Source organism: Salvelinus alpinus, chromosome 2 (assembly GCF_045679555.1).
Source record: "Salvelinus alpinus chromosome 2, SLU_Salpinus.1, whole genome shotgun sequence".
Taxonomy (NCBI): domain Eukaryota; kingdom Metazoa; phylum Chordata; class Actinopteri; order Salmoniformes; family Salmonidae; genus Salvelinus; species Salvelinus alpinus.
Genome location: NC_092087.1, coordinates 82,778,598 through 82,803,597, shown reverse-complemented (window position 1 = coordinate 82,803,597; position 25,000 = coordinate 82,778,598). Strand labels below are relative to the sequence as shown.

Here is a 25,000-nt window from a genome sequence, read left to right as displayed (position 1 = left end):
AACGCGCCAATGTAAACTAAGATTTTTTGATATAAATATGAACTTTATCGAACAAAACATACATGTATTGTGTAACATGAAGTACTATGAGTGTCATCTGATGAAGATCATCAAAGGTTAGTGATTAATTTGATCTCTATTTCTGCTTTTTGTGACTCCTCTCTTTGGCTGGAAAAATGGCTGTGTTTTTCTGTGACTAGGTACTGACCTAACATAATCGTTTGGTGTGTTTTCGTCGTGAAGCCTTTTTGAAATTGGACACTGTGGCTGGATTTAGAACAAGTTTATCTTTAAAATGGTGTAAAATACTTGTATGTTTGAGGAATTTTAATTATGAGATTTCTGTTGTTTGAATTTGGCGCCCTGCACTTTCACTGGCTGTTGTCAAGTCGATGCCGTTAACGGGATCTCAGCCATAAGAAGTTTTTAAGTGGCTGTGAACATGAGTCCTCTGATATCCAAAACACCTTACAGCTTGCCAATCAGTAGAGGACACATACACTCACAGATACACACAGAGACACACACACCACTCTGACTCACCCAGGGTTAAGTCATTGTTGGCCAATGGCCCAATGCAGTCAACCCTGCAACAAGCTCCAGGCAGAGGTAGTCACCTTACAACAGATCTAGGATTAGTTTAGCCAACAGTAACTACACCCCAACCCATTAGTTCACATCAAAGCAGACTGACCCCAGAACAGCTCATAGGGACAACTCCCAGCACAAACAGCAGATGGTGAGGAGCGATCCTTGTGACACAGATCAGCTAACACACACACATACACACACACACACACACATACACATACACAGACATACAGATCAGCTAATGCCCCCAACAGCCAATGGCGCATCATGTAACACTTTGGGGTAAAGCACAAACACAGCACACAGGTGCAGAGCTTTGCCACTGCCCAGAGCATAGAGGGAGGTGTGTGTGTCTCTGCCCAGAGCATAGAGGGAGGTGTGTGTGTCTCTGCCCAGAGCATAGAGGGAGGTGTGTGTGTCTCTGCCCAGAGCATAGAGGACAACACTAGCCAACTAAAACAGAGAACACAGGTGCAGAAGGATTTAAAAGACTCCTGATTGACCTAATGACATCTCAGAGGGATGGAGGGATGGAGGGATGGAGGGATGGAGAGTTGGGGGGTTGGAGGGATGGAGAGTTGGGGGGTTGGAGGGATGGAGAGTTGGAGGGATGGAGGGATGGAGAGTTGGTGGGGTTGGAGGGATGCAGGGATGGAGGGGTTGGAGGGATGGAGAGTTGGAGGGATGGAGGGATGGAGAGTTGGGGGGGTTGGGGGGTTGGAGGGCTGGAGAGTTGGAGGGATGGAGGGATGGAGAGTTGGAGGGTTGGAGGGATGGAGAGTTGGAGGGTTGGAGGGATGGAGAGTTGGAGGGATGGAGGGATGGAGAGTTGGAGGGATGGAGGGATGGAGAGTTGGAGGGTTGGAGGGATGGAGAGTTGGAGGGTTGGAGGGATGGAGAGTTGGAGGGATGGAGGGATGGAGAGTTGGAGGGATGGAGGGATGGAGAGTTGGGGGGGGTTGGAGGGATGGAGGGATGGAGAGTTAGAGGGATGGAGGGATGGAGAGTTGGAGGGATGGAGAGTTGGAGGGCTGGAGAGTAGGAGGGATGGAGAGTTGGGGGGATGGAGAGTTGGAGGGATGGAGGGATGGAGAGTTGGAGGGCTGGAGAGTTGGATGGATGGAGAGTTGGAGGGTTGGAGGGATGGAGAGTTGGAGGGATGGAGAGTTGGGGGGTTGGAGGGATGGAGGGATGGAGAGTTGGAGGGATGGAGGGATGGAGAGTTGGGGGGGTTGGAGGGATGGGAGGATGGAGAGTTGGAGGGATGGAGGGATGGAGAGTTGGAGGGATGGAGGGATGGAGAGTTGGGGGATTGGAGGGATGGAGAGTTGGGGGGGTTGGAGGGATGGAGAGTTGGAGGGATGGAGGGATGGAGGGTTGGGGGTTGGAGGGATGGAGAGTTGGGGGGGTTGGAGGGATGGAGAGTTGGGGGGTTGGAGGGCTGGAGAGTTGGGGGGTTGGAGGGATGGAGGGTTGGGGGGGTTGGAGGGATGGAGAGTTGGAGGGATGGAGGGATGGAGAGTTGGGGGGGTTGGAGGGATGGAGGGATGGAGAGTTGGAGGGATGGAGAGTTGGGGGTTGGAGGGATGGAGAGTTGGGGGGTTGGAGGGATGGAGAGTTGGAGGGATGGAGGGATGGAGAGTTGGGGGGTTGGAGAGTTGGAGGGATGGAGGGATGGAGAGTTGGGGGGTTGGAGAGTTGGAGGGATGGAGGGATGGAGAGTTGGAGGGATGGAGAGTTGGAGGGATGGAGGGATGGAGAGTTGGGGGTTGGAGGGATGGAGAGTTGGGGGGTTGGAGGGATGGAGAGTTGGGGGGATGGAGGGATGGAGAGTTGGGGGGATGGAGGGATGGAGAGTTGGGGGTTGGAGGGTTGGAGAGTTGGGGGGGATGGAGGGATGGAGAGTTGGGGGGATGGAGGGATGGAGAGTTGGGGGGTTGGAGAGTTGGAGGGATGGAGGGATGGAGAGTTGGGGGGGTTGGAGGGATGGAGAGTTGGAGGGATGGAGGGATGGAGAGTTGGGGGGGTTGGAGGGATGGAGGGATGGAGAGTTAGAGGGATGGAGGGATGGAGAGTTGGAGGGATGGAGAGTTGGAGGGCTGGAGAGTAGGATGGATGGAGAGTTGGGGGGTTGGAGAGTTGGGGGGATGGAGGGATGGAGAGTTGGAGGGCTGGAGAGTTGGATGGATGGAAAGTTGGAGGGTTGGAGGGATGGAGAGTTGGAGGGATGGAGAGTTGGGGGGTTGGAGGGATGGAGGGATGGAGAGTTGGAGGGATGGAGGGATGGAGAGTTGGGGGGGTTGGAGGGATGGAAGGATGGAGAGTTGGAGTGATGTAGGGATGGAGAGTTGGAGGGATGGAGGGATGGAGAGTTGGGGGGTTGGAGGGATGGAGAGTTGGGGGGGTTGGAGGGATGGAGAGTTGGAGGGATGGAGGGATGGAGGGTTGGGGGTTGGAGGGATGGAGAGTTGGGGGGGTTGGAGGGATGGAGAGTTGGGGGGTTGGAGGGCTGGAGAGTTGGGGGGTTGGAGGGATGGAGGGTTGGGGGGGTTGGAGGGATGGAGAGTTGGAGGGATGGAGAGTTGGGGGGGTTGGAGGGATGGAGGGATGGAGGGATGGAGAGTTGGGGGGTTGGAGGGATGGAGAGTTGGGGGGTTGGAGGGATGGAGAGTTGGAGGGATGGAGGGATGGAGAGTTGGTGGGGTTGGAGGGATGGAGGGATGGAGAGTTGGGGGGTTGGAGAGTTGGAGGGATGGAGGGATGGAGAGTTGGGGGGTTGGAGGGATGGAGGGATGGAGAGTTGGAGGGATGGAGAGTTGGAGGGATGGAGGGATGGAGAGTTGGGGGTTGGAGGGATGGAGAGTTGGGGGGTTGGAGGGATGGAGAGTTGGGGGGATGGAGGGATGGAGAGTTGGGGGGATGGAGGGATGGAGAGTTGGGGGTTGGAGGGTTGGAGAGTTGGAGGGATGGAGGGATGGAGAGTTGGGGGGGATGGAGGGATGGAGAGTTGGGGGGATGGAGGGATGGAGAGTTGGGGGGTTGGAGAGTTGGAGGGATGGAGGGATGGAGAGTTGGGGGGATGGAGGGATGGAGAGTTGGAGGGATAGAGAGTTGGGGGGTGGGAGAGTTGGAGGGATGGAGGGATGGAGAGTTGGGGGATGGAGGGATGGAGGGATGGAGAGTTGGGGGGATGGAGGGATGGAGAGTTGGAGGGATGGAGGGATGGAGAGTTGGGGGGTTGGAGGGATGGAGAGTTGGGGGGTTGGAGGGATGGAGGGATGGAGAGTTGGGGGGGTTGGAGGGTTGGGGGGGTTGGAGGGTTGGGGGGGTTGGGGGGTTGGAGGGATGGAGAGTTGGAGGGATGGAGGGATGGAGAGTTGGGGGGTTGGGGGGATGGAGGGATGGAGAGTTGGGGGGATTGGAGGGATGGAGGTTGTTGATTCTCTTTGAACTTCTCATTCTGTGTAACAGTTTTGTGTCCAGATGGATTTGTGTTAGAGAGGAGAGACAGACAACAAGAGGGGATGATAATGTGGTGTTATTAATGTGTTGAACCATTCTTCCTCTTTGTCTCCAACACACACACACGTTTTCTAATGCAGTCATGCGGCGTTTATGTGAGGCATGTTTATACGTGGCACTGACCCAGGCGTTTCTGAGCTATTAAACAATGTTTCAGCACAGATCACCCCGATTTATTTCACTACGATGATCAAAGCAGACCGATGGAGGGAGGGAGGCAGGCAGAGAGGGAGGCAGGCAGAGAGCAGAGAGAGAAAGAGAGAGGAGAACAAAGAGAGAGAGAGAGAGAGAGAGAGAAAGAGAGAGAGAGAAAAGGTGAGCAGAGAGGGAGGCAACAGAGAGCAGAGAGAGAAATGATGAGCAGAGAGGGAGGCAACAGAGAGCATAGAGAGAAATGGTGAGCAGAGAGAGAGAAAATAGAGAGAGAGAACAAAGAGAGAGAGAAAGAGTTTTACATAAAATAACACAATAAACACTCAAACAAAACCATGGTAACACGTCAATTAAATACACAACACCAAATCTTCCTCCACAGTAACTAAACACAACAGCCTCTGAATACCCCATAAACAGATCAATGTTGTTAACCATTTTTTAATAGGAAAACCCTCAGTCTCGCTGCCACCATCCCCTCCAGCAGTCCCATCACATCCACAGACCCCTGTCCCCGAATACTGTTCTTTCGTGTCTTCCATATTGCTAATTTAGCTGCCCCCTGACACAAAGTTAAGCAAGAGAACTACACCCCTTCGACTAAACCTGTACTTTAGCTTTCTCCCAGCTCCTCCAACGATCTGCTCCTGCTACGCATCAGATGACCCAGCTTGGTACACCCCAAACCTAACAGGCATGAACGTAGGCCAGCTGAACCCAGAGCACGTCAACAAAACAAAGGAGATGATTGTGGACTTCAGGAAACAGCAGAGGGAGCACCCCCCTATCCACATCGACGGGTCAGTAGTGGAGAAGGTGGAAAGTTTTAAGTTCCTCGGTGTACACATCACGGACAAACTGAATTGGTCCACCCACACAGACAGCGTTGTGAAGAAGGCGCAGCAGCGCCTCTTCAACCTCAGGAGGCTGAAGAAATTCAGCTTGTCACCAAAAGCACTCACAAACTTCTACAGATGCACAATCGAGAGCATCCTGTCGGGCTGTATCACCGCCTGGTACGGCAACTGCTCCGCCCACAACCGTAAGGCTCTCCAGAGGGTAGTGAGGTCTGCAGAACGCATCACCGGGGGCAAACTACCTGCCCTCCAGGACACCTACACCACCCGATGTCACAGGAAGGCCATAAAGATCATCAAGGACAACAACCACCCAAGCCACTGCCTGTTCACCCCGCTATCATCCAGAAGGCGAGGTCAGTACAGGTGCTTTAAAGCAGGGACCGAGAGACTGAAAATCAGCTTCTATCTCAAGGCCATCAGACTGTTAAACAGCCACCACTAACATTTAGCGGCCGCTGCCAACATACTGACTCAACTCCAGCCACTTTAATAATGGGAATTGATGGAAATTATGTAAAAATGTACCACTAGCCACTTTAAACAATGCCACTTAATATAATGTTTACATACCCTACATTACTCATCTCATATGTATATGTATATACTGTACTCTATATCATCTACTGCATCTTGCCATCTTTATGTAATACATGTATCACTAGCCACTTTAAACTATGCCACTTTATGTTTACATACCCTACATTACTCATCTCATATGTATATACTGTACTCTATACCATCTACTGCATCTTGCCTATGCCGTTCTGTACCATCACTCATTCGTATATCTTTATGTACATATTCTTTATCCCTTTACACTTGTGTGTATAAGGTAGTAGTTGTGGAATTGTTAGGTTAGATTACTTGTTGGTTATTACTGCATTGTCGGAACTAGAAGCACAAGCATTTCGCTACACTCGCATTAACATCTGCTAACCATGTGTATGTGACAAATAAAATTTGATTTGATTTGATTTGGATGGCAGTGTTGTAAAAAAGAGGCTCTTCAAAAAGCCACATCCCTGGTGGTGTGCCGGCCTTACGGGACATGACAAAACCTCTACAAGCCAGCATAACAGACTCATAAAATGGGGTCAGACCAGACAAATCATCCCCCTCTAGCATCAAGAGGAAAAGGTGCTTGTCTATGCCCAAACAGCCTGCTCTCCTCATCACTGTGTAGGCTGTATTGACCCAGCTAGAACCGTCACTGTACAACAGTCTCTGGGCTGCCGGAAAGCCATGATCCTAGAGGAAATGTCCACCAGGCCTTGCCCACCCTCGTGCAGTGGCAGGTACAGGGCTGCAGCTTTGATCCAGTGTTGTCCAGACCAGAAGAAATTGACAAGGGTCCTCTGAAGCTCTTGTGTCAGACCCGCCGGTGGCTGTAAAATAATTAGTCTGTGCCACAGGGTAGAGGCAGCAAGATTATTGGCTACCAGTACCCTTCCCCTATAAGAGGGGTATCTCCTATTTCCACCTTGACAGTCTGGCACACACTTTCTCCACTACACCCTCCCAGTACACACTTTCTCCACTACACCCTGCCAGTACACACTTTCTCCACTACACCCTCCCAGTACACACTTTCTCCACTACACCCTGCCAGTACACACTTTCTCCACTACACCCTCCCAGTACACACTTTCTCCACTACACCCTCCCAGTACACACTTTCTCCACTACACCCTCCCAGTACACACTTTCTCCACTACACCCTCCCAGTACACACTTTCTCCACTACACCCTCCCAGTACACACTTTCTCCACTACACCCTCCCAGTTATTTTTCTTAAAGACATCAGAGCCTAGAAAACCCCCCAAAGTCTTCATCCCATCTCTGCCCCACTGAATCCTGGTACCCATGGAGGGGACTCAGTCTGAAGCTGACCTGCCCACAGCGATTCACTCTTTTCCCAATTGACTCTAGCTGAGGAGGCCCCCTCATACACCTTTAGAGCATTTGAGAGAACCTTAACATCCTCAGCCCCTGTAATAAAAACTGTCACATCATCTGCATACGTAGACAGTGCTATCGTGTGATCCTTCATTACCCCTGGCACAGAGAAACCAGTAAGCCCCGCCCTTAAAGAAACAAAGCATTGGTTCAATTGCCAGTCAACTGTCCTGAAATTGGTCATCCCTGCCTAATACCCCTTTGGACGGGGATGGGTCAACTCAAACCACCACCCACCTTCACCATACATGAGGCCCCAGCATACAGTAAACTCATCCAAGACAAAAAAACATCCCCAAACCCAAAGGCTTTTCATTGTTTTGAACAAGTACTGGTGGTCCACATGGTCAAAAGCCTTCTCCTGATCCAAAGAGAGTAAACCCACATTCACATCAGACAGTTTACAAATGTCTAAAACATCTCTTATCAGAAACAAGTTATCAACAATAGATCGGTCAGGTACACATTAAGCCCCAGATATTCTTTCAACCTGTTTGAGAGACATTTAGATACAATTTTATATTCTGCACACGGCAATGCAACAGGTCGCCAATCAAAGAGCCAAATCCCCCTTTTTTGGCAACAATGAAAGCACAGCACGTTGACAGGATACAAGAAGAGAACCCGCATGAAAAGACTCACACACCACTTCATAAAAATCCCCCCAATAGACCCCCAAAAGTGCTTCTAGAACTCAGATGGCAAACCATCGATGCCAAGGGCTCGGCCTGATGAGAGCTGCATAACTGCTGTGGACAATCCTGCAGAGTAATGTCAGAGTCCAAAGCAACTCTCTGCTCAGGGCCCAATTGAGGAAGTCCATGTAACAGCTGTTCAGTACACAGAGAGTCACAATCCTCTGACTTATAGAGAGCAGAGTAGACATCCACGGCATGTGGGCGCATTTCACTGTCGTCCGTGGTCACCTTCCCATCAGGGAGACGAAGGCAGACCATCTGTTTACGTTGCAATGTCGACTGTCCTAGGTTTTTTTTAAACGCTAGTACCTCAGTTCATGTCTCTTGTCCTGTAAGTTCATGACTCGTCCGGGGTCATTCTGAGTGAGCAACTTTAATTCAATAGATTTGATGTCCTGTTCAAGGGCCCTGACAGTCTCTTTAACTTCAATACGAGACAGAGCAGTATACTGTTGACAAAACACTCGTATTTGGGCCTTCCTGTAACGATAGTCTTCGTCCTCCTCATCTGAGGAGTAAGAAATGTCGTACCAAGATGCAGCGTGGTGAGTATTCATATTTATTACGAATACTTTCAAGAACGAACAAAACAATAAACTGAACAAAAATAACCGAAGACGCTACAGTCGCGAAATAGTGAAGACAGAACACAGGAACACACAAACAGGAACAATCACCCACAACCCACAATACAAAACAGGCTACCTAAATATGGTTCCCAATCAGAGACAATGACTAACACCTGCCTCTGATTGAGAACCATATCAGGCCAAACAACAAACCCAACATAGAAACACAAAACATAGATAACCCACCCAACTCACGCCCTGACCATACTAAAACAAAGAAAATACAAAAGAACTATGGTCAGAACGTGACACTTCCCAACCTCCTACCATTGTCTCAAGGATTTAAAATTCCATTTAGTAACCCTCCATTTTTTCCAAAACAACAAAAACTTTTCACAAAACATGACATCATGTAACAACTTAACATTAAAATACCAGTAAGGTGATGACCTTAGTGGACAGGACAAGTGAATATCAACAGACACATCGTGGTGATCAGAGAAACCCACAGGAGTAATATCACACCTTCCAACCCTACTACAGTAGTGGTCAGATACAAACAACCTGTCTAACCTTCCAACCCTACCACAGTAGAGCTCAGATACATACAACCTGTCTAACCTTCCAACCCTACTACAGTAGTGATCAGATACATACAACCTGTCTAACCTTCCAACCCTACCACAGTAGAGCTCAGATACATACAACCTGTCTAACCTTCCAACCCTACTACAGTAGTGATCAGATACATACAACCTGTCTAACCTTCCAACCCTACTACAGTAGTGATCAGATACATACAACCTGTCTAACCTTCCAACCCTACTAAAGTAGTGATCAGATACATACAACCTGTCTAACCTTCCAACCCTACTACAGTAGTGGTCAGATACAAACAACCTGTCTAACCTTCCAACCCTACCACAGTAGAGCTCAGATACATACAACCTGTCTAACCTTCCAACCCTACTACAGTAGTGATCAGATACATACAACCTGTCTAACCTTCCAACCCTACTACAGTAGTGATCAGATACATACAACCTGTCTAACCTTCCAACCCTACTACAGTAGTGATCAGATACATACAACCTGTCTAACCTTCCAACCCTACTAAAGTAGTGATCAGATACATACAACCTGTCTAACCTTCCAACCCTACTACAGTAGTGATCAGATACATACAACCTGTCTAACCTTCCAACCCTACTACAGTAGTGCTCAGATACATACAACCTGTCTAACCTTCCAACCCTACTACAGTAGTGATCAGATACATACAACCTGTCTAACCTTCCAACCCTACTACAGTAGTGATCAGATACATACAACCTGTCTAACCTTCCAACCCTACTACAGTAGTGATCAGATACATACAACCTGTCTAACCTTCCAACCCTACTACAGTAGTGATCAGATACATACAACCTGTCTAACCTTCCAACCCTACTACAGTAGTGATCAGATACATACAACCTGTCTAACCTTCCAACCCTACTACAGTAGTGGTCAGATACATACAACCTGTCTAACCTTGCTGCACTGACACCAACTTCATTTACTTTTAGCCATGTGTACTGCTTAACTTTTGCATTCCTTACTCTCCACACATCAGAAAGCTCAAACTCAGTTAATAGACCAGACTAGAAAGAGAACACAGAAAGAAAGAGAACACAGACAGAAAGAAAGAGAACACAGACAGAAAGAGAACACAGACAGAAAGAAAGAGAACACAGACAGAAAGAAAGAGAACACCGACAGAAAGAGAACACAGAAAGAAAGAGAACACAGAAAGAAAGAGAACGACAGAAAGAAAGAGAACACAGAAAGAAAGAGAACACAGACAGAAAGAAAGAGAACACCGACAGAAAGAGAACACAGACAGAAAGAGAACACAGAAAGAAAGAGAACACAGACAGAAAGAGAACACAGACAGAAAGAGAACACAGACAGAGGGAGAACACAGACAGAAAGAGAACACAGAAAGAAAGAGAACACAGACAGAAAGAGAACATAGACAGACAGAAAGAGAACACAGACAGAAAGAGAACACAGAAAGAAAGAGAACACAGAAAGAAAGAGAACACAGACAGACAGAAAGAGAACACAGACAGAAAGAGAACACAGACAGAAAGAGAACACAGACAGAAAGAAAGAGAACACAGAAAGAAAGAGAACACAGACAGAAAGAGAACACAGACAGAAAGAGAACACAGAAAGAAAGAGAACACAGAAAGAAAGAGAACATAGACAGACAGAAAGAGAACACAGACAGAAAGAGAACACAGTAAGAAAGAGAACACAGAAAGAAAGAGAACACAGACAGAAAGAAAGAGAACACAGACAGAAAGAGAACACAGACAGAAAGAGAACACAGACAGAAAGAGAACACAGACAGAAAGAAAGAGAACACAGACAGAAAGAAAGAGAACACAGACAGAAAGAAAGAGAACACAGAAAGAAAGAGAACACAGACAGAAAGAGAACACAGACAGAAAGAAAGAGAACACAGACAGAAAGAGAACACAGACAGAAAGAAAGAGAACACAGACAGAAAGAAAGAGAACACAGACAGAACGAAAGAGAACACAGACAGAAAGAAAGAGAACACAGAAAGAAAGAGAACACAGACAGAAAGAAAGAGAACACAGACAGAAAGAAAGAGAACACAGACAGAAAGAAAGAGAACACAGACAGAAAGAGAACACAGACAGAAAGAAAGAGAACACAGACAGAAAGAAAGAGAACACAGACAGAAAGAAAGAGAACACAGACAGAAAGAAAGAGAACACAGACAGAAAGAAAGAGAACACAGACAGAAAGAAAGAGAACACAGACAGAAAGAAAGAGAACACAGACAGAAAGAAAGAGAACACAGACAGAAAGAGAACACAGAAAGAAAGAGAACACAGACAGAAAGAGAACACAGACAGAAAGAGAACACAGACAGAAAGAGAACACAGACAGAAAGAGAACACAGAAAGAAAGAGAACACAGAAAGAAAGAGAACATAGACAGAAAGAGAACACAGAAAGAAAGAGAACACAGACAGAAAGAGAACACAGAAAGAAAGAGAACACAGAAAGAAAGAGAACACAGAAAGTGTAGGAGCCAGTTAGTTGGTGATGGTGTGATGCAAAGCACTCAGATGTTGTCCCAACAAGCTCTAGTTGGACTAAATAACTCCCTATTAGCTACAGCCCACTGCTACCAACACAAGGGATTTCTCCACGCTAATTAGTGTGTGTGTGTGTGTGTGTGTGTGTGTGTGTGTGTGTGTGTGTGTGTGTGTGTGTGTGTGTGTGTGTGTGTGTGTGTGTGTGTGTGTGTGTGTGTGTGTGTGTGTGTGTGTGTGTGTGTGTGTGTGTGTGTGTGTGTGTGTGTGTGTGTAAGAAGAGGGAGAGTGTGAGAGAGATTTCTCAGCTCTCTCCCCGGGTGGTGACAGCTGCAGTCAAACAAGTCTCACAACTTCAATCTCCCTTCCTCTCTACCACTACCAGACTCTTCACCTCTGTACAGAGGCCCTGGTCATAGTGCTGATATAGTATGGCCGTGGTCATGGTACTGATATAGTCTGGCCCTGGTCATGGTACTGATATAGTATGGCCCTGGTCATGGTACTGATATAGAATGGTACTGATATAGTATGGTCCTGGGCATGGTACTGATATAGTCTGGCCCTGGTCATGGTACTGATATAGTATGGCCCTGGCCCTGGTCATGGTACTGATATAGAATGGTACTGATATAGTATGGCCCTGGTCATAGTGCTGATATAGTATGACCCTGGTCATGGTGCTGATATAGTCTGGCCCTGGTCATGGTACTGATATAGTATGGCCCTGGCCCTGGTCATGGTACTGATATAGAATGGTACTGATATAGTATGGCCCTGGTCATAGTGCTGATATAGTATGACCCTGGTCATGGTGCTGATATAGTATGGTCCTGGGCATGGTACTGATATAGTATGGCCCTGGTCATGGTACTGATATAGTATGGCCCTGGTCATAGTGCTGATATAGTATGGCCCTGGTCATGGTAATGATATAGTGTGGCCCTGGTCATGGTACTGATATAGTGTGGCCCTGGTCATGGTACTGATATAGTATGGCCCTGGTCATGGTACTGATATAGTATGGCCCTGGCCCTGGTCATGGTACTGATATAGAATGGTACTGATATAGTATGGTCCTGGGCATGGTACTGATATAGTATGGCCCTGGAAATAGTGCTGATATAGTATGGTACTGATATAGTATGGCCCTGGTCATGGTACTGATATAGTATGGTACTGATATAGTATGGCCCAGGTCATGGTACTGATATAGCATGGTGCTGATATAGTATGGCCCTGGTCATGGTACTGATATAGTATGACCCTGGTCATGGTACTGATATAGCATGGTGCTGATATAGTATGACCCTGGTCATGGTACTGATAAAGTATGGCCCTGGTCATGGTACTGATATAGTATGACCCTGGTCATGGTACTGATATAGTATGGCCCTGGTCATGGTACTGATATAGTATGGTACTGATATAGTATGGCCCTGGTCATAGTGCTGATATAGTATGACCCTGGTCATAGTGCTGATATAGTATGGCCCTGGTCATAGTGCTGATATAGTATGACCCTGGTCATGGTGCTGATATAGTATGACCCTGGTCATGGTGCTGATATAGTATGGCCCTGGTCATGGTACTGATATAGTATGGCCCTGGTCATGGTGCTGATATAGTATGGCCCTGGTCATGGTACTGATATAGTATGGCCCTGGTCATGGTACTGATATAGTATGGCCCTGGTCATGGTACTGATATAGTATGGCCCTGGTCATGGTACTGATATAGTATGGCCCTGGTCATGGTACTGATATAGTATGGTACTGATATAGTATGGCCCTGGTCATGGTACTGATATAGTATGACCCTGGTCATGGTACTGATATAGTATGGCCCTGGTCATAGTGCTGATATAGTATAATGTTTATGGCAGAAAGAGAAGGCGTAAAAGAAGGAATGTAGGAATTTACCAACCGCCTCTCTTGGTGGACGTCTCCACACTGCAGGCTGCAACACACATACACAGGCACATACACACACAGGCAAATTGCACTTCATTCACAACCTATTCCAACTCTGATGTCAGAGCACATTACCCACAAACCATGCCTACATGACAGGATGGCCTCTGCTCAGTCTGCTTGCTGTCAGTGTGTGTGTGTGTGTGTGTGTGTGTGTGTGTGTGTGTGTGTGTGTGTGTGTGTGTGTGTGTGTGTGTGTGTGTGTGTGTGTGTGTGTGTTTGTGTGCATGTGTATACATGTGTTGGTGTGTGTGTGTGTGTGTGTGTGTGTGTGCGTGCGTGCGTGCGTGCGTGTTTGTGCATGTGTATACATGTGTGTGTGTGTGTGTGTGTGTGTATGTGTGTGTGTGTGTGTGTGTGTGTGTGTATTCCCAAAAAGTTTTTCAAAATGTGTGTCTACTCCTCCTGTATGTCCATTTCCCCTTAGCTTCAGTTCCTACACTATGTATGAGAGCTACGGGGTCTGTCTGGCTAGCTCACTGTTAACATGGTGTTAGAACTAGAGACAGACAGAGTATAGTAACTACAGGGTCTGTCTGGCTAGCTTACTGTTAACATGGTGTTAGAACTAGAGACAGACAGAGTATAGTAACTACAGGGTCTGTCTGGCTAGCTTACTGTTAACAGGGTGTTAGAACTAGAGACAGACAGAGTATAGTAACTACAGGGTCTGTCTGGCTAGCTCACTGTTAACAGGGTGTTAGAACTAGAGACAGACAGAGTATAGTAACTACAGGGTCTGTCTGGCTAGCTCACTGTTAACAGGGTGTTAGAACTAGAGACAGACAGAGTATAGTAACTACAGGGTCTGTCTGGCTAGCTCACTGTTAACAGGGTGTTAGAACTAGAGACAGACAGAGTATAGTAACTACAGGGTCTGTCTGGCTAGCTTACTGTTAACATGGTGTTAGAACTAGAGACAGAGTATAGTAACTACAGGGTCTGTCTGGCTAGCTCACTGTTAACAGGGTGTTAGAACTAGAGACAGACAGAGTATAGTAACTACAGGGTCTGTCTGGCTAGCTCACTGTTAACAGGGTGTTAGAACTAGATACAGACAGAGTATAGTAACTACAGGGTCTGTCTGGCTAGCTCACTGTTAACAGGGTGTTAGAACTAGAGACAGACAGAGTATAGTAACTACAGGGTCTGTCTGGCTAGCTCACTGTTAACAGGGAGACTACAGGAGAACCCCAGTCTGGTACATGTAGTAAGAAAGAGAACACAGAAAGAAAGAGAACACAGAAAGTGTAGGAGCCAGTTAGTTGGTGATGGTGTGATGCAAAGCACTCAGATGTTGTCCCAACAAGCTCTAGTTGGACTAAATAACTCCCTATTAGCTACAGCCCACTGCTACCAACACAAGGGATTTCTCCACGCTAATTAGTGTGTGTGTGTGTGTGTGTGTGTGTGTGTGTGTGTGTGTGTGTGTGTGTGTGTGTGTGTGTGTGTGTGTGTGTGTGTGTGTGTGTGTGTGTGTGTGTGTGTGTGTGTGTGTGTGTGTGTGTGTGTGTGTGTGTGTGTGTGTGTGTGTGTGTGTGTGTGTGTGTGTGTGTGTGTGTGTGTGTGTGTGTGTGTGTACCTCAAGTGCACGACTCACTTCCGAGTCCTATTAAAGAAATAGGAGCTTAGTTGGACTAAGTCTGGAGTCTGGAGTTTTATAGAAAGGGATGCTTATATCTTTTGTATATTCAAAGCTCTAAGTCTGGAACACTCAGAACTCTACTTGTGCATAATATTCTAAAGCTCCTCGACTACTTTAGGAAACTGCAGCCCCAGCTGATCCTGGGAAATGATGTCAGACAGCGCCTCAGAGCTGAAGGCTAGTGTGTGTGTATGTATGCATGTTTGTGTGTGTGTGAGCGAGCGAGCGAGCGTGTGTGTGTATGTTTGTGTGTGTGTGTGCGTGCGTGCGTCCAAACTGAGCGGCTCAATGTATTTCGATATTCTCTCCAGTGCTAGAGGATTATGGGACATGACTGAATCCTGCAGTGAGTGTGAGAGAGAGGGAGATCCGCTGCAATTATGTAATTTCTAAGATAATATGCTAATTCAATCTCTGCTTCCGCAATATCATAATCAAAACGATGGCCTGTAGTATATTGTGACTCTTTATATTATGTTCTATATTTGAATGCATAGTCATCGCTTGTCTGACATCATTATCAAAACAAGTACATGGAGCTTTTGGTCCAATTAATATTACTTCCAGAACACAGAACATGATGATGATGTAATGTAATAACAAAAATGTCCCTCACATGAATTGCTAGGAACTAAACCTGGGTCTCTGTCTCTGTCTCTGTCTCTGTCTCTGTCTCTGTCTTTCAATTCAATTCAATTCAATTGACTTTATTGACATGGCAAGTTCATTATTACTTACATTGTCAAAGTATACATATCGAAAAATAAAAATAAAATATATATGTATATATATACAAAATATATATATATTTATATATAAATAAATGGTGGGACCAACAGCAATAATAATAGTAGTAGTGGACATGGGATTACCATTAATAACAGCTACAACAACAATATTAATCAGAACAACAATACATTAAAGCAATGGTAGTAGACCAGTGTCAACATGACTTGAGAAGACACATGACCAGGGGCCTGTTGCACAAAAGTAGAATTAAGACATCCGGGATAAATGACTCAGCTGAGCTCAATGAAGCCAAAACATGTGCGTCCAGGCTTAATTGGTTGCACAAAGACCAAGCCAGGATGAGCAGACACGGATTCATTAAGCCAGGTGAAACCAATCCTGGATAGGTGCGCGCTCACGGCTCACTCAAATAGACCCCGCCACAGATCACAGATTAACTGATTTACCATGGCAACTAGAGCCGCGTACTTTTCCCCGTCGGAAGCACAAATCCTCATGGAGGCATACGAGGAGGTAAAAGATATAATTAAGAAGAAAGGCAACACCGCCACAGTGATAAAGCAAAGAGAAAAAGCGTGGCAAAGTATTGCAGACCGCCTGAATGCGTAAGTAGTGCACAATTACACACTCACCGCTCCGCTGAAACATCACAATTACAATTCAAATATTTAATTCACATCTCCAAAAATGCAGTTGTACTGTAATTATGAAACGGTTAAATTTTTAATTGAAATGCACTGCAGATATGAGTGAAATTGTGTAAAGTAACTCCATCACACTGTATAAAGCTATGATACATTTTTTGATATTTTTACTGAAAACAAGACAAAAATACCAAGTAATTTTTTGCAGTGTGACTCCATTAAATGTGTGTGTGTGTGTGTGTGTGTGTGTGTGTAGATTAAACATGAACGGGCCAAAACGGACATGGCAGCAGGTCAAAATCAAATACAAGAACATTCTGCAGAATGGTATGGTCCCTGACTAATATTTAACAAAGCACAAGCATATATTGTACCCAGAAGGTGCCTGCTCACACATTGTCTGTACTGTTTTAGCAGTGAAAAAGAATACCCACAGACAAGGCACGGGTGGTGGGTCACCAAAGGCTGACCTTACCCCAGCAGAGGACATGGCCTTGGAGCTAAATAAAGGCAGGCCCGTCTTAGAGGGGATCCCTGGGGGGAAAGAGACGAGCATAGGTTCCTCCCAAGATGCCACCCGCTTCATTCAAGGTATGTCCTTCCATCTCTACATGGGATACAACCACATTCATATTGAATCAATTTGGACTGTCTGACTTTGGTTTACCTATTGCCTTGCAGTGTCTGGCAGCACTGTGTTCCTGTTAGAGCCACCAGCACAAGCACCAGGTGTGGCCACTAGCCTATATGAAGGCCCAAAATTGTGTGTTCCTTTCTGCTCTGACAATGGCATGCCCATTCGTGCGAGATGTGGTGGATGAAGAAGCACTTGTGCTGAGGAGAGCCTTCAGGCGAGAAAGGGTCTTCAGGGACCGGTTGGACCCACTGGCCTTCCCTGATGACCATCTATATGAAAGATACAGGTTTTCTGCAGATGGCATCAGGTATCTATGCAGACTACTGGGTCCCAGGATTAAGCACCGCACTGCACGGAGCCATGCACTGAGTGTGGAACAAATGGTTTGTGTGGCCTTGCGCTTTTTTGCTAGTGGAGCCTTCCTGTACTCAGTGGGGGATGCAGAACAGCTGAACAAGGCCACAATTTGCCGCACAATAAGGAGTGTGTGTCTGGCTATCAAAGCATTAGCAGATGTCTTCATCTCCTTCCCTGGCCACAGAAGACTCTGTGACATCAAAGAGGAGTTCTATAGGATTGCAGGTAAGAGGATCTACAAATTACAGGACAACTGTTAACACATAGTAGGATACTCATTACTTTGTGTGACAGGTTTCCCCAATGTCATTGGTGCAGTGGACTGCACACACATAAGGATAAAAGCCCCCTCAGGTGCCCATGAGGCCGATTTTGTGAATAGGAAATCCTTTCACAGCATTAATGTTCAGGTGAACATAACTTTTTGATATTGTCCATTGACGAACACTCTGCATTGCCAGTGATGTGCATTGATTGGTGTAATATTCCTCATCTTATGATTTCAGATGGTCTGCAATGCTGACTGTGTGATCAGCAATGTTGTGGCAAAATGGCCTGGCTCAGTCCATGACTCCAGAATCTTTCGGGCCTCTGAAATCTATCAGTGCCTATCACAAGGTAAGCCACACAACCCCTATTTATAACCATCATGGCTGTGTCAAGAATATCACTGTGTTTATGAGGTAGTAATGATGAGATTTTGTGTTGACAGGTGAATTCTCTGGTGTGTTGCTGGGAGACAGGGGGTATGGCTGCCAGCCTTTTCTCCTGACACCTTTCACAGACCCCCAGGAAGCACAGCAGGCCTACAACCATGCCCATGCCAGGACCAGGGCCAGAGTTGAAATGACCTTTGGCCTCCTGAAGGCACGCTTTCACTGCCTTCACAAATTAAGGGTCAGCCCTGTTAGGGCATGTGATATTACTGTGGCTTGTGCTGTCCTCCACAATGTGGCCTGCCTGAGGAAGGAGAGGGCCCCCAGAGTGCCACCAGCCATGGACTGGGACAATCCGGCAATCTTCCCTGATGACGACAGTGGTCGGCTGCTGAGGGACCAATATGTGTTGAATTATTTTAGTTAGTATGTGTGCTTTCAATTTTGGTTAAATATGTCCTGCGGTGGCAGAGGAATTTGGTTTTTTTTGGGTTCGTTTTTTGACGAATTTGGCCTCTTATGATGTTTGTGCGGTATACTGTGTGTAATACAAGGCTGCAGGGAGGCTACTGCATCCATTCATTTGTCTGTTCAGTTGATGTGTATGGATTTGTCCTGCATTTATTTTAGTGTGCAGACATGCAGGGTGTGTTATATACAGACCTTTGAATGTGTATGTATCATTTTGTATAATATGCTTGGATTCTGTGCTTTCCATCTTGTAGAGTCACTGTGACTTCAGTTTCGAAAGGAGCTGATGGTTTACCTGCTTTGTTTTGTCCTTATTCAATAAAGGAACATAATGTTACACATTGTGTTTTTATATTCATATGGAATGTGTATTTGTTTATATGACAGAGTACTAGGGCCACACTGAAGAAAAAGGATAAAGTCATAAATTTATGAGGCTGGTTCTTTCTGCAGAAAAGCTACATATTGTTTTTACAGTTTTGATACTTATGACAATGTGATACTTAATATTCTGGCACATCAGCATGTCTTTGTTTATGAAACCATACTGAAGTACAACTTCACGAAATGCCCCACATCTGTCATTTTAACAACTGTCCTCCTTTAAAACAACTGGTTACAATATTATGACTTGTGTTTTTTTCCCCTCTGTGGCCCTACTATTCTATCATTTTATATATAGCCTTATAGTCTATGGGAAACTGTAAATTATCTAATGATAGCAACATCATGTAAAAATCATTTTTTATCCAAAATCATTGAAATTAATGATCACAAACGTTTAAATAATAACAGTGGGTCTAGTTATATGTGATAACAATGTATAGTGAGCAGTGAAATAACTATTGGTTTCCATTTGTGGTGACTGCTGACTGACATTAGGGATGAGATTAAATAGATCCTGGAATTTAGCCTGGTCTGGAGCAGGCTAGCTCCACAGAATAAATCTCCATGGTAATTTATACCATAACATATCCTCCTGCCCCCTATCCATCTTTAGTGCAACCGGATTACGGATCAATTGAGCCAGGATCACCAAGATATCCTGGCTTAATCCCTTATCCTAGTTTTGTGCAACAGGCCCCTGGTACGAAAGACAAAACAAAACTAAGCTAAATGGGAAATATTATCAACATTACTTTGCACTTTTCACTGGCTGTCCCTCAGGCTGTGGCAGGAGGACACATATTTGGCTGCCAAAACTGCACATTTTGGCTTTTCACCCAATAAATATTTGATTTTTTCTTCATCTTTTATAGTTTCAAATTCTTTGTATTGAATTATAATTTTGGGAAAGAAATATGCTCTTAGGTCTGAGTATTTGTCACAGTGTAATAGGAAATGCACCTCTGTCTCTACCTCTCCCCTGGAGCAGAGTGAGCACAGCCTGTCCTCTCTGGGCAGCCAGGTTTGTCTGTGACGACCGGTCTCTATAGCCAGACTGTGCTCACTGAGTCTGTACCTAGTCAATGTTTTCCTCAGTTTTCTATCAGTCACAGTGGTCAGATAGTCTGCCACCATGTACTGTCTGTTTAGAGCCAAATAGCATTGAAGTTTACTTTGATTTTTTGTGGTGTCTTTCCAATAGGTGATATATTTTTCTTTTTGTTTTGTGATGATTTGGTTGGGCCAGATTTTCTGAGGGCTGTCCCGAGGCTCTATGGGGTTGGTTTGGGTTGGTGAACTGAGCCTCAGAACTAGCTGGCTGAGGGGACTCTTCTCTGGTTTCATCTCTTGACATTGTAGAGCTGTGTGATGGAATGTTTTGGGGTCACTTGTTTTTAGATGGTTGTAAAATTTGATGGCTCTTTTTTCTATTCGAATGAGGAGGGGGTATTGGCCCAATTCTGCCCTACATGCGTTATTTGGAGTTTTTCTTTGTACTTGCAATACAGTCTTGCAAAACTCTGCATGCAATATTTCAATTGGATGTTTGTCCCATTTGGTAAATTCATTATTAGAGAGTGGACCCCATACTTCACTGCCATATAGAGCAATTGGTTCTTTCTCTCTCTCTCTCTCTCTCATGTATTAGCGCTACACTATCAGACATGGAGAGCAAGTCTGCGTTCCAAATGGCACCCTATTCCTTATATAGTGCACTTCATTTGACCAGGGCCCAAAGGGCTCTACTATTGACCAGGGCCCAAAGGGCTCTACTATTGACCAGGGTCCAAAGGGCTCTACTATTGACCAGGGACCAAAGGGCTCTACTATTGACCAGGGACCATAGGGCTCTACTATTGACCAGGGCCCAAAGGGCTCTACTATTGACCAGGGACCAAACGGCTCTACTATTGACCAGGTACCAAAGGGCTCTACTATTGACCAGGGACCAAAGGGCTCTACTATTGACCAGGGCCCAAAGGGCTCTACTATTGACCAGGGACCAAAGGGCTCTACTATTGACCAGGGCCCAAAGGGCTCTACTATTGACCAGGGCCCATAGGGCTCTACTATTGACCAGGGACCAAACGGCTCTACTATTGACCAGGTACCAAAGGGCTCTACTATTGACCAGGGACCAAAGGGCTCTACTATTGACCAGGGACCAAAGGGCTCTACTATTGACCAGGGACCAAAGGGCTCTACTATTGACCAGGTACCAAAGGGCTCTACTATTGACCAGGGACCAAAGGGCTCTACTATTGACCAGGGCCCAAAGGGCTCTACTATTGACCAGGGCCCAAAGGGCTCTACTATTGACCAGGGCCCAAAGGGCTCTACTATTGACCAGGGACCATAGGGCTCTACTATTGACCAGGGCCCAAAGGGCTCTACTATTGACCAGGGCCCAAAGGGCTCTACTATTGACCAGGGCCCAAAGGGCTCTACTATTGACCAGGGACCATAGGGCTCTACTATTGACCAGGGCCCAAAGGGCTCTACTATTGACCAGGGACCAAACGGCTCTACTATTGACCAGGTACCAAAGGGCTCTACTATTGACCAGGGACCAAAGGGCTCTACTATTGACCAGGGCCCAAAGGGCTCTACATTTGACCAGGGCCCAAAGGGCTCTACTATTGACCAGGGACCAAAGGGTTCTACTATTGACCAGGGACCATAGGGCTCTACTATTGACCAGGGACCATAGGGCTCTACTATTGACCAGGGACCATAGGGCTCTACTATTGACCAGGGACCATAGGGCTCTACTATTGACCAGGGCCCAAAGGGCTCTACTATTGACCAGGGCCCAAAGGGCTCTACTATTGACCAGGGACCAAAGGGCTCTACTATTGACCAGGGACCAAAGGGCTCTACTATTGACCAGGGCCCATAGGGCTCTACTATTGACCAGGGCCCAAAGGGCTCTACTATTGACCCGGGACCATAGGGCTCTACTATTGACCAGGGACCAAAGGGCTCTACTATTGACCAGGGACCAAAGGGCTCTACTATTGACCAGGGTTCATAGGGCTCTACTATTGACCAGGGACCATAGGGTTCTACTATTGACCAGGGACCAAAGGGCTCTACTATTGACCAGGGTCCAAAGGGCTCTACTATTGACCAGGGTCCAAAGGGCTCTACTATTGACCAGGGACCAAACGGCTCTACTATTGACCAGGGCCCAAAGGGCTCTACTATTGACCAGGGCCCAAAGGGGTCTACTATTGACCAGGGTCCAAAGGGCTCTACTATTGACCAGGGACCAAATGTCTCTACTATTGACCAGGGACCAAAGGGCTCTACTATTGACCAGGGACCATAGGGCTCTACTATTGACCAGGGACCAAACGGCTCTACTATTGACCAGGTACCAAAGGGCTCTACTATTGACCAGGGACCAAAGGGCTCTACTATTGACCAGGGACCAAAGGGCTCTACTATTGACCAGGGCCCAAAGGGCTCTACTATTGACCAGGGACCAAACGGCTCTACTATTGACCAGGGCCCAAAGGGCTCTACTATTGACCAGGGACCATAGGGCTCTACTATTGACCAGGGCCCAAAGGGCTCTACTATTGACCAGGGACCAAACGGCTCTACTATTGACCAGGTACCAAAGGGCTCTACTATTGACCAGGGACCAAAGGGCTCTACTATTGACCAGGGCCCAAAGGGCTCTACATTTGACCAGGGCCCAAAGGGCTCTACTATTGACCAGGGACCAAAGGGTTCTACTATTGACCAGGGACCATAGGGCTCTACTATTGACCAGGGACCATAGGGCTCTACTATTGACCAGGGACCATAGGGCTCTACTATTGACCAGGGACCATAGGGCTCTACTATTGACCAGGGCCCAAAGGGCTCTACTATTGACCAGGGCCCAAAGGGCTCTACTATTGACCAGGGACCAAAGGGCTCTACTATTGACCAGGGACCAAAGGGCTCTACTATTGACCAGGGCCCATAGGGCTCTACTATTGACCAGGGCCCAAAGGGCTCTACTATTGACCAGGGACCATAGGGCTCTACTATTGACCAGGGACCAAAGGGCTCTACTATTGACCAGGGACCATAGGGTTCTACTATTGACCAGGGACCATAGGGCTCTACTATTGACCAGGGACCATAGGGCTCTACTATTGACCAGGGACCAAAGGGCTCTACTATTGACCAGGGACCAAAGGGCTCTACTATTGACCAGGGCCCAAAGGGCTCTACTATTGACCAGGGACCATCGGGTTCTACTATTGACCAGGGACCATAGGGCTCTACTATTGGCCAGGGACCATAGGGCTCTACTATTGACCAGGGACCAAAGGGCTCTACTATTGACCAGGGCCCAAAGGGCTCTACTATTGACCAGGGACCATAGGGCTCTACTATTGACCAGGGACCAAAGGGCTCTACTATTGACCAGGGACCAAAGGGCTCTACTATTGACCAGGGACCAAAGGGCTCTACTATTGACCAGGGACCAAAGGGCTCTACTATTGACCAGGGACCATAGGGCTCTACTATTGACCAGGGACCAAACGGCTCTACTATTGACCAGGGACCATAGGACGCTACTATTGACCAGGGACCAAAGGGCTCTACTATTGACCAGGGTTCATAGGGCTCTACTATTGACCAGGGACCATAGGGTTCTACTATTGACCAGGGACCAAAGGGCTCTACTATTGACCAGGGCCCAAAGGGCTCTACTATTGACCAGGGTCCAAAGGGCTCTACTATTGACCAGGGACCATAGGGCTCTACTATTGACCAGGGACCAAAGGGCTCTACTATTGACCAGGGACCAAACGGCTCTACTATTGACCAGGGACCATAGGGCTCTACTATTGACCAGGGACCAAAGGGCTCTACTATTGACCAGGGACCAAAGGGCTCTACTATTGACCAGGGACCAAACTGCTCTACTATTGACCAGGGCCCAAAGGGCTCTACTATTGACCAGGGCCCAAAGGGGTCTACTATTGACCAGGGTCCAAAGGGCTCTACTATTGACCAGGGACCAAATGGCTCTACTATTGACCAGGGACCAAAGGGCTCTACTATTGACCAGGGACCATAGGGCTCTACTATTGACCAGGGACCAAACGGCTCTACTATTGACCAGGGACCAAAGGGCTCTACTATTGACCAGAGACCAAATGCTCTGATGAATTGAGGCAGATCTGAGGCCAAAGGGTAAACTCAGCCATGTCTGCAAATGTAATGTATCGTTTTGTGAAGGAAGCAGGCTTCTGTCTGTTCTTGTCCTCCTGGTGTTATTTAGCACACACACACACACTCAAACATACACACACAACACACACACACACACACTCAAACATACACACACAACACACACACACACACACACTCAAACATACACACACAACACACACACACACACACTCAAACATACACGCGCACAACACACACACACTCAAACATACACGCGCACAACACACACACACACTCAAACATACACGCGCACAACACACACACACACACACACACTCAAACATACACACACACAACACACACACACACACTCAAACATACACGCGCACAACACACACACACACACACTCAAACATACACGCGCACAACACACACACACACACACACTCAAACATACACGCGCACAACACACACACACACACACACACAAACTCAACACACACACACACACACTCAAACATACACGCGCACAACACACACACACACACACTCAAACATACACGCGCACAACACACACACACTCAAACATACACGCGCACAACACACACACACACACTCAAACATACACGCGCACAACACACACACACACACTCAAACATACACGCGCACAACACACACACACACACACACACTCAAATATACACGTGCACAACACACACACACACACTCAAACATACACACGCACAACACACACACACACACACACACTCAAACATACACGCGCACAACACACACACACACACTCAAACATACACACGCACAACACACACACAC

At 46.8% G+C, this 25,000-nt stretch overlaps 2 protein-coding genes across 2 annotated transcripts in view; one reads left to right on the top strand and one right to left on the bottom strand.

Moving 5' to 3' along the window:
* Window positions 1-25,000, bottom strand: part of elfn2a (extracellular leucine-rich repeat and fibronectin type III domain containing 2a) — a 264,257-nt gene that overhangs the window by 91,800 nt on the left and 147,457 nt on the right. The gene's annotated exons all lie outside the window — the stretch shown is intronic.
* Window positions 16,004-18,956, top strand: LOC139567959 (putative nuclease HARBI1). Its single transcript, XM_071389595.1, has 5 exons — window positions 16,004-16,804; window positions 16,892-17,068; window positions 17,159-17,696; window positions 17,978-18,089; window positions 18,184-18,956. The coding sequence occupies exons 3-5, from the start codon at window positions 17,628-17,630 to the stop codon at window positions 18,552-18,554; spliced, it is 552 nt and encodes a 183-aa protein (XP_071245696.1). The 5' UTR covers window positions 16,004-16,804; window positions 16,892-17,068; window positions 17,159-17,627; the 3' UTR covers window positions 18,555-18,956.

Coding starts and splice junctions, on each gene's coding strand:
- LOC139567959 (XM_071389595.1), top strand. CDS start 17,628: ATGTCTTCATCTCCTTCCCTGGCCACAGAAGACTCTGTGACATCAAAG. Junction 17,697..17,977: donor GGAGTTCTATAGGATTGCAG/GTAAGAGGATCT, acceptor TTATGATTTCAG/ATGGTCTGCAATGCTGACTG. Junction 18,090..18,183: donor CTATCAGTGCCTATCACAAG/GTAAGCCACACA, acceptor TTGTGTTGACAG/GTGAATTCTCTGGTGTGTTG.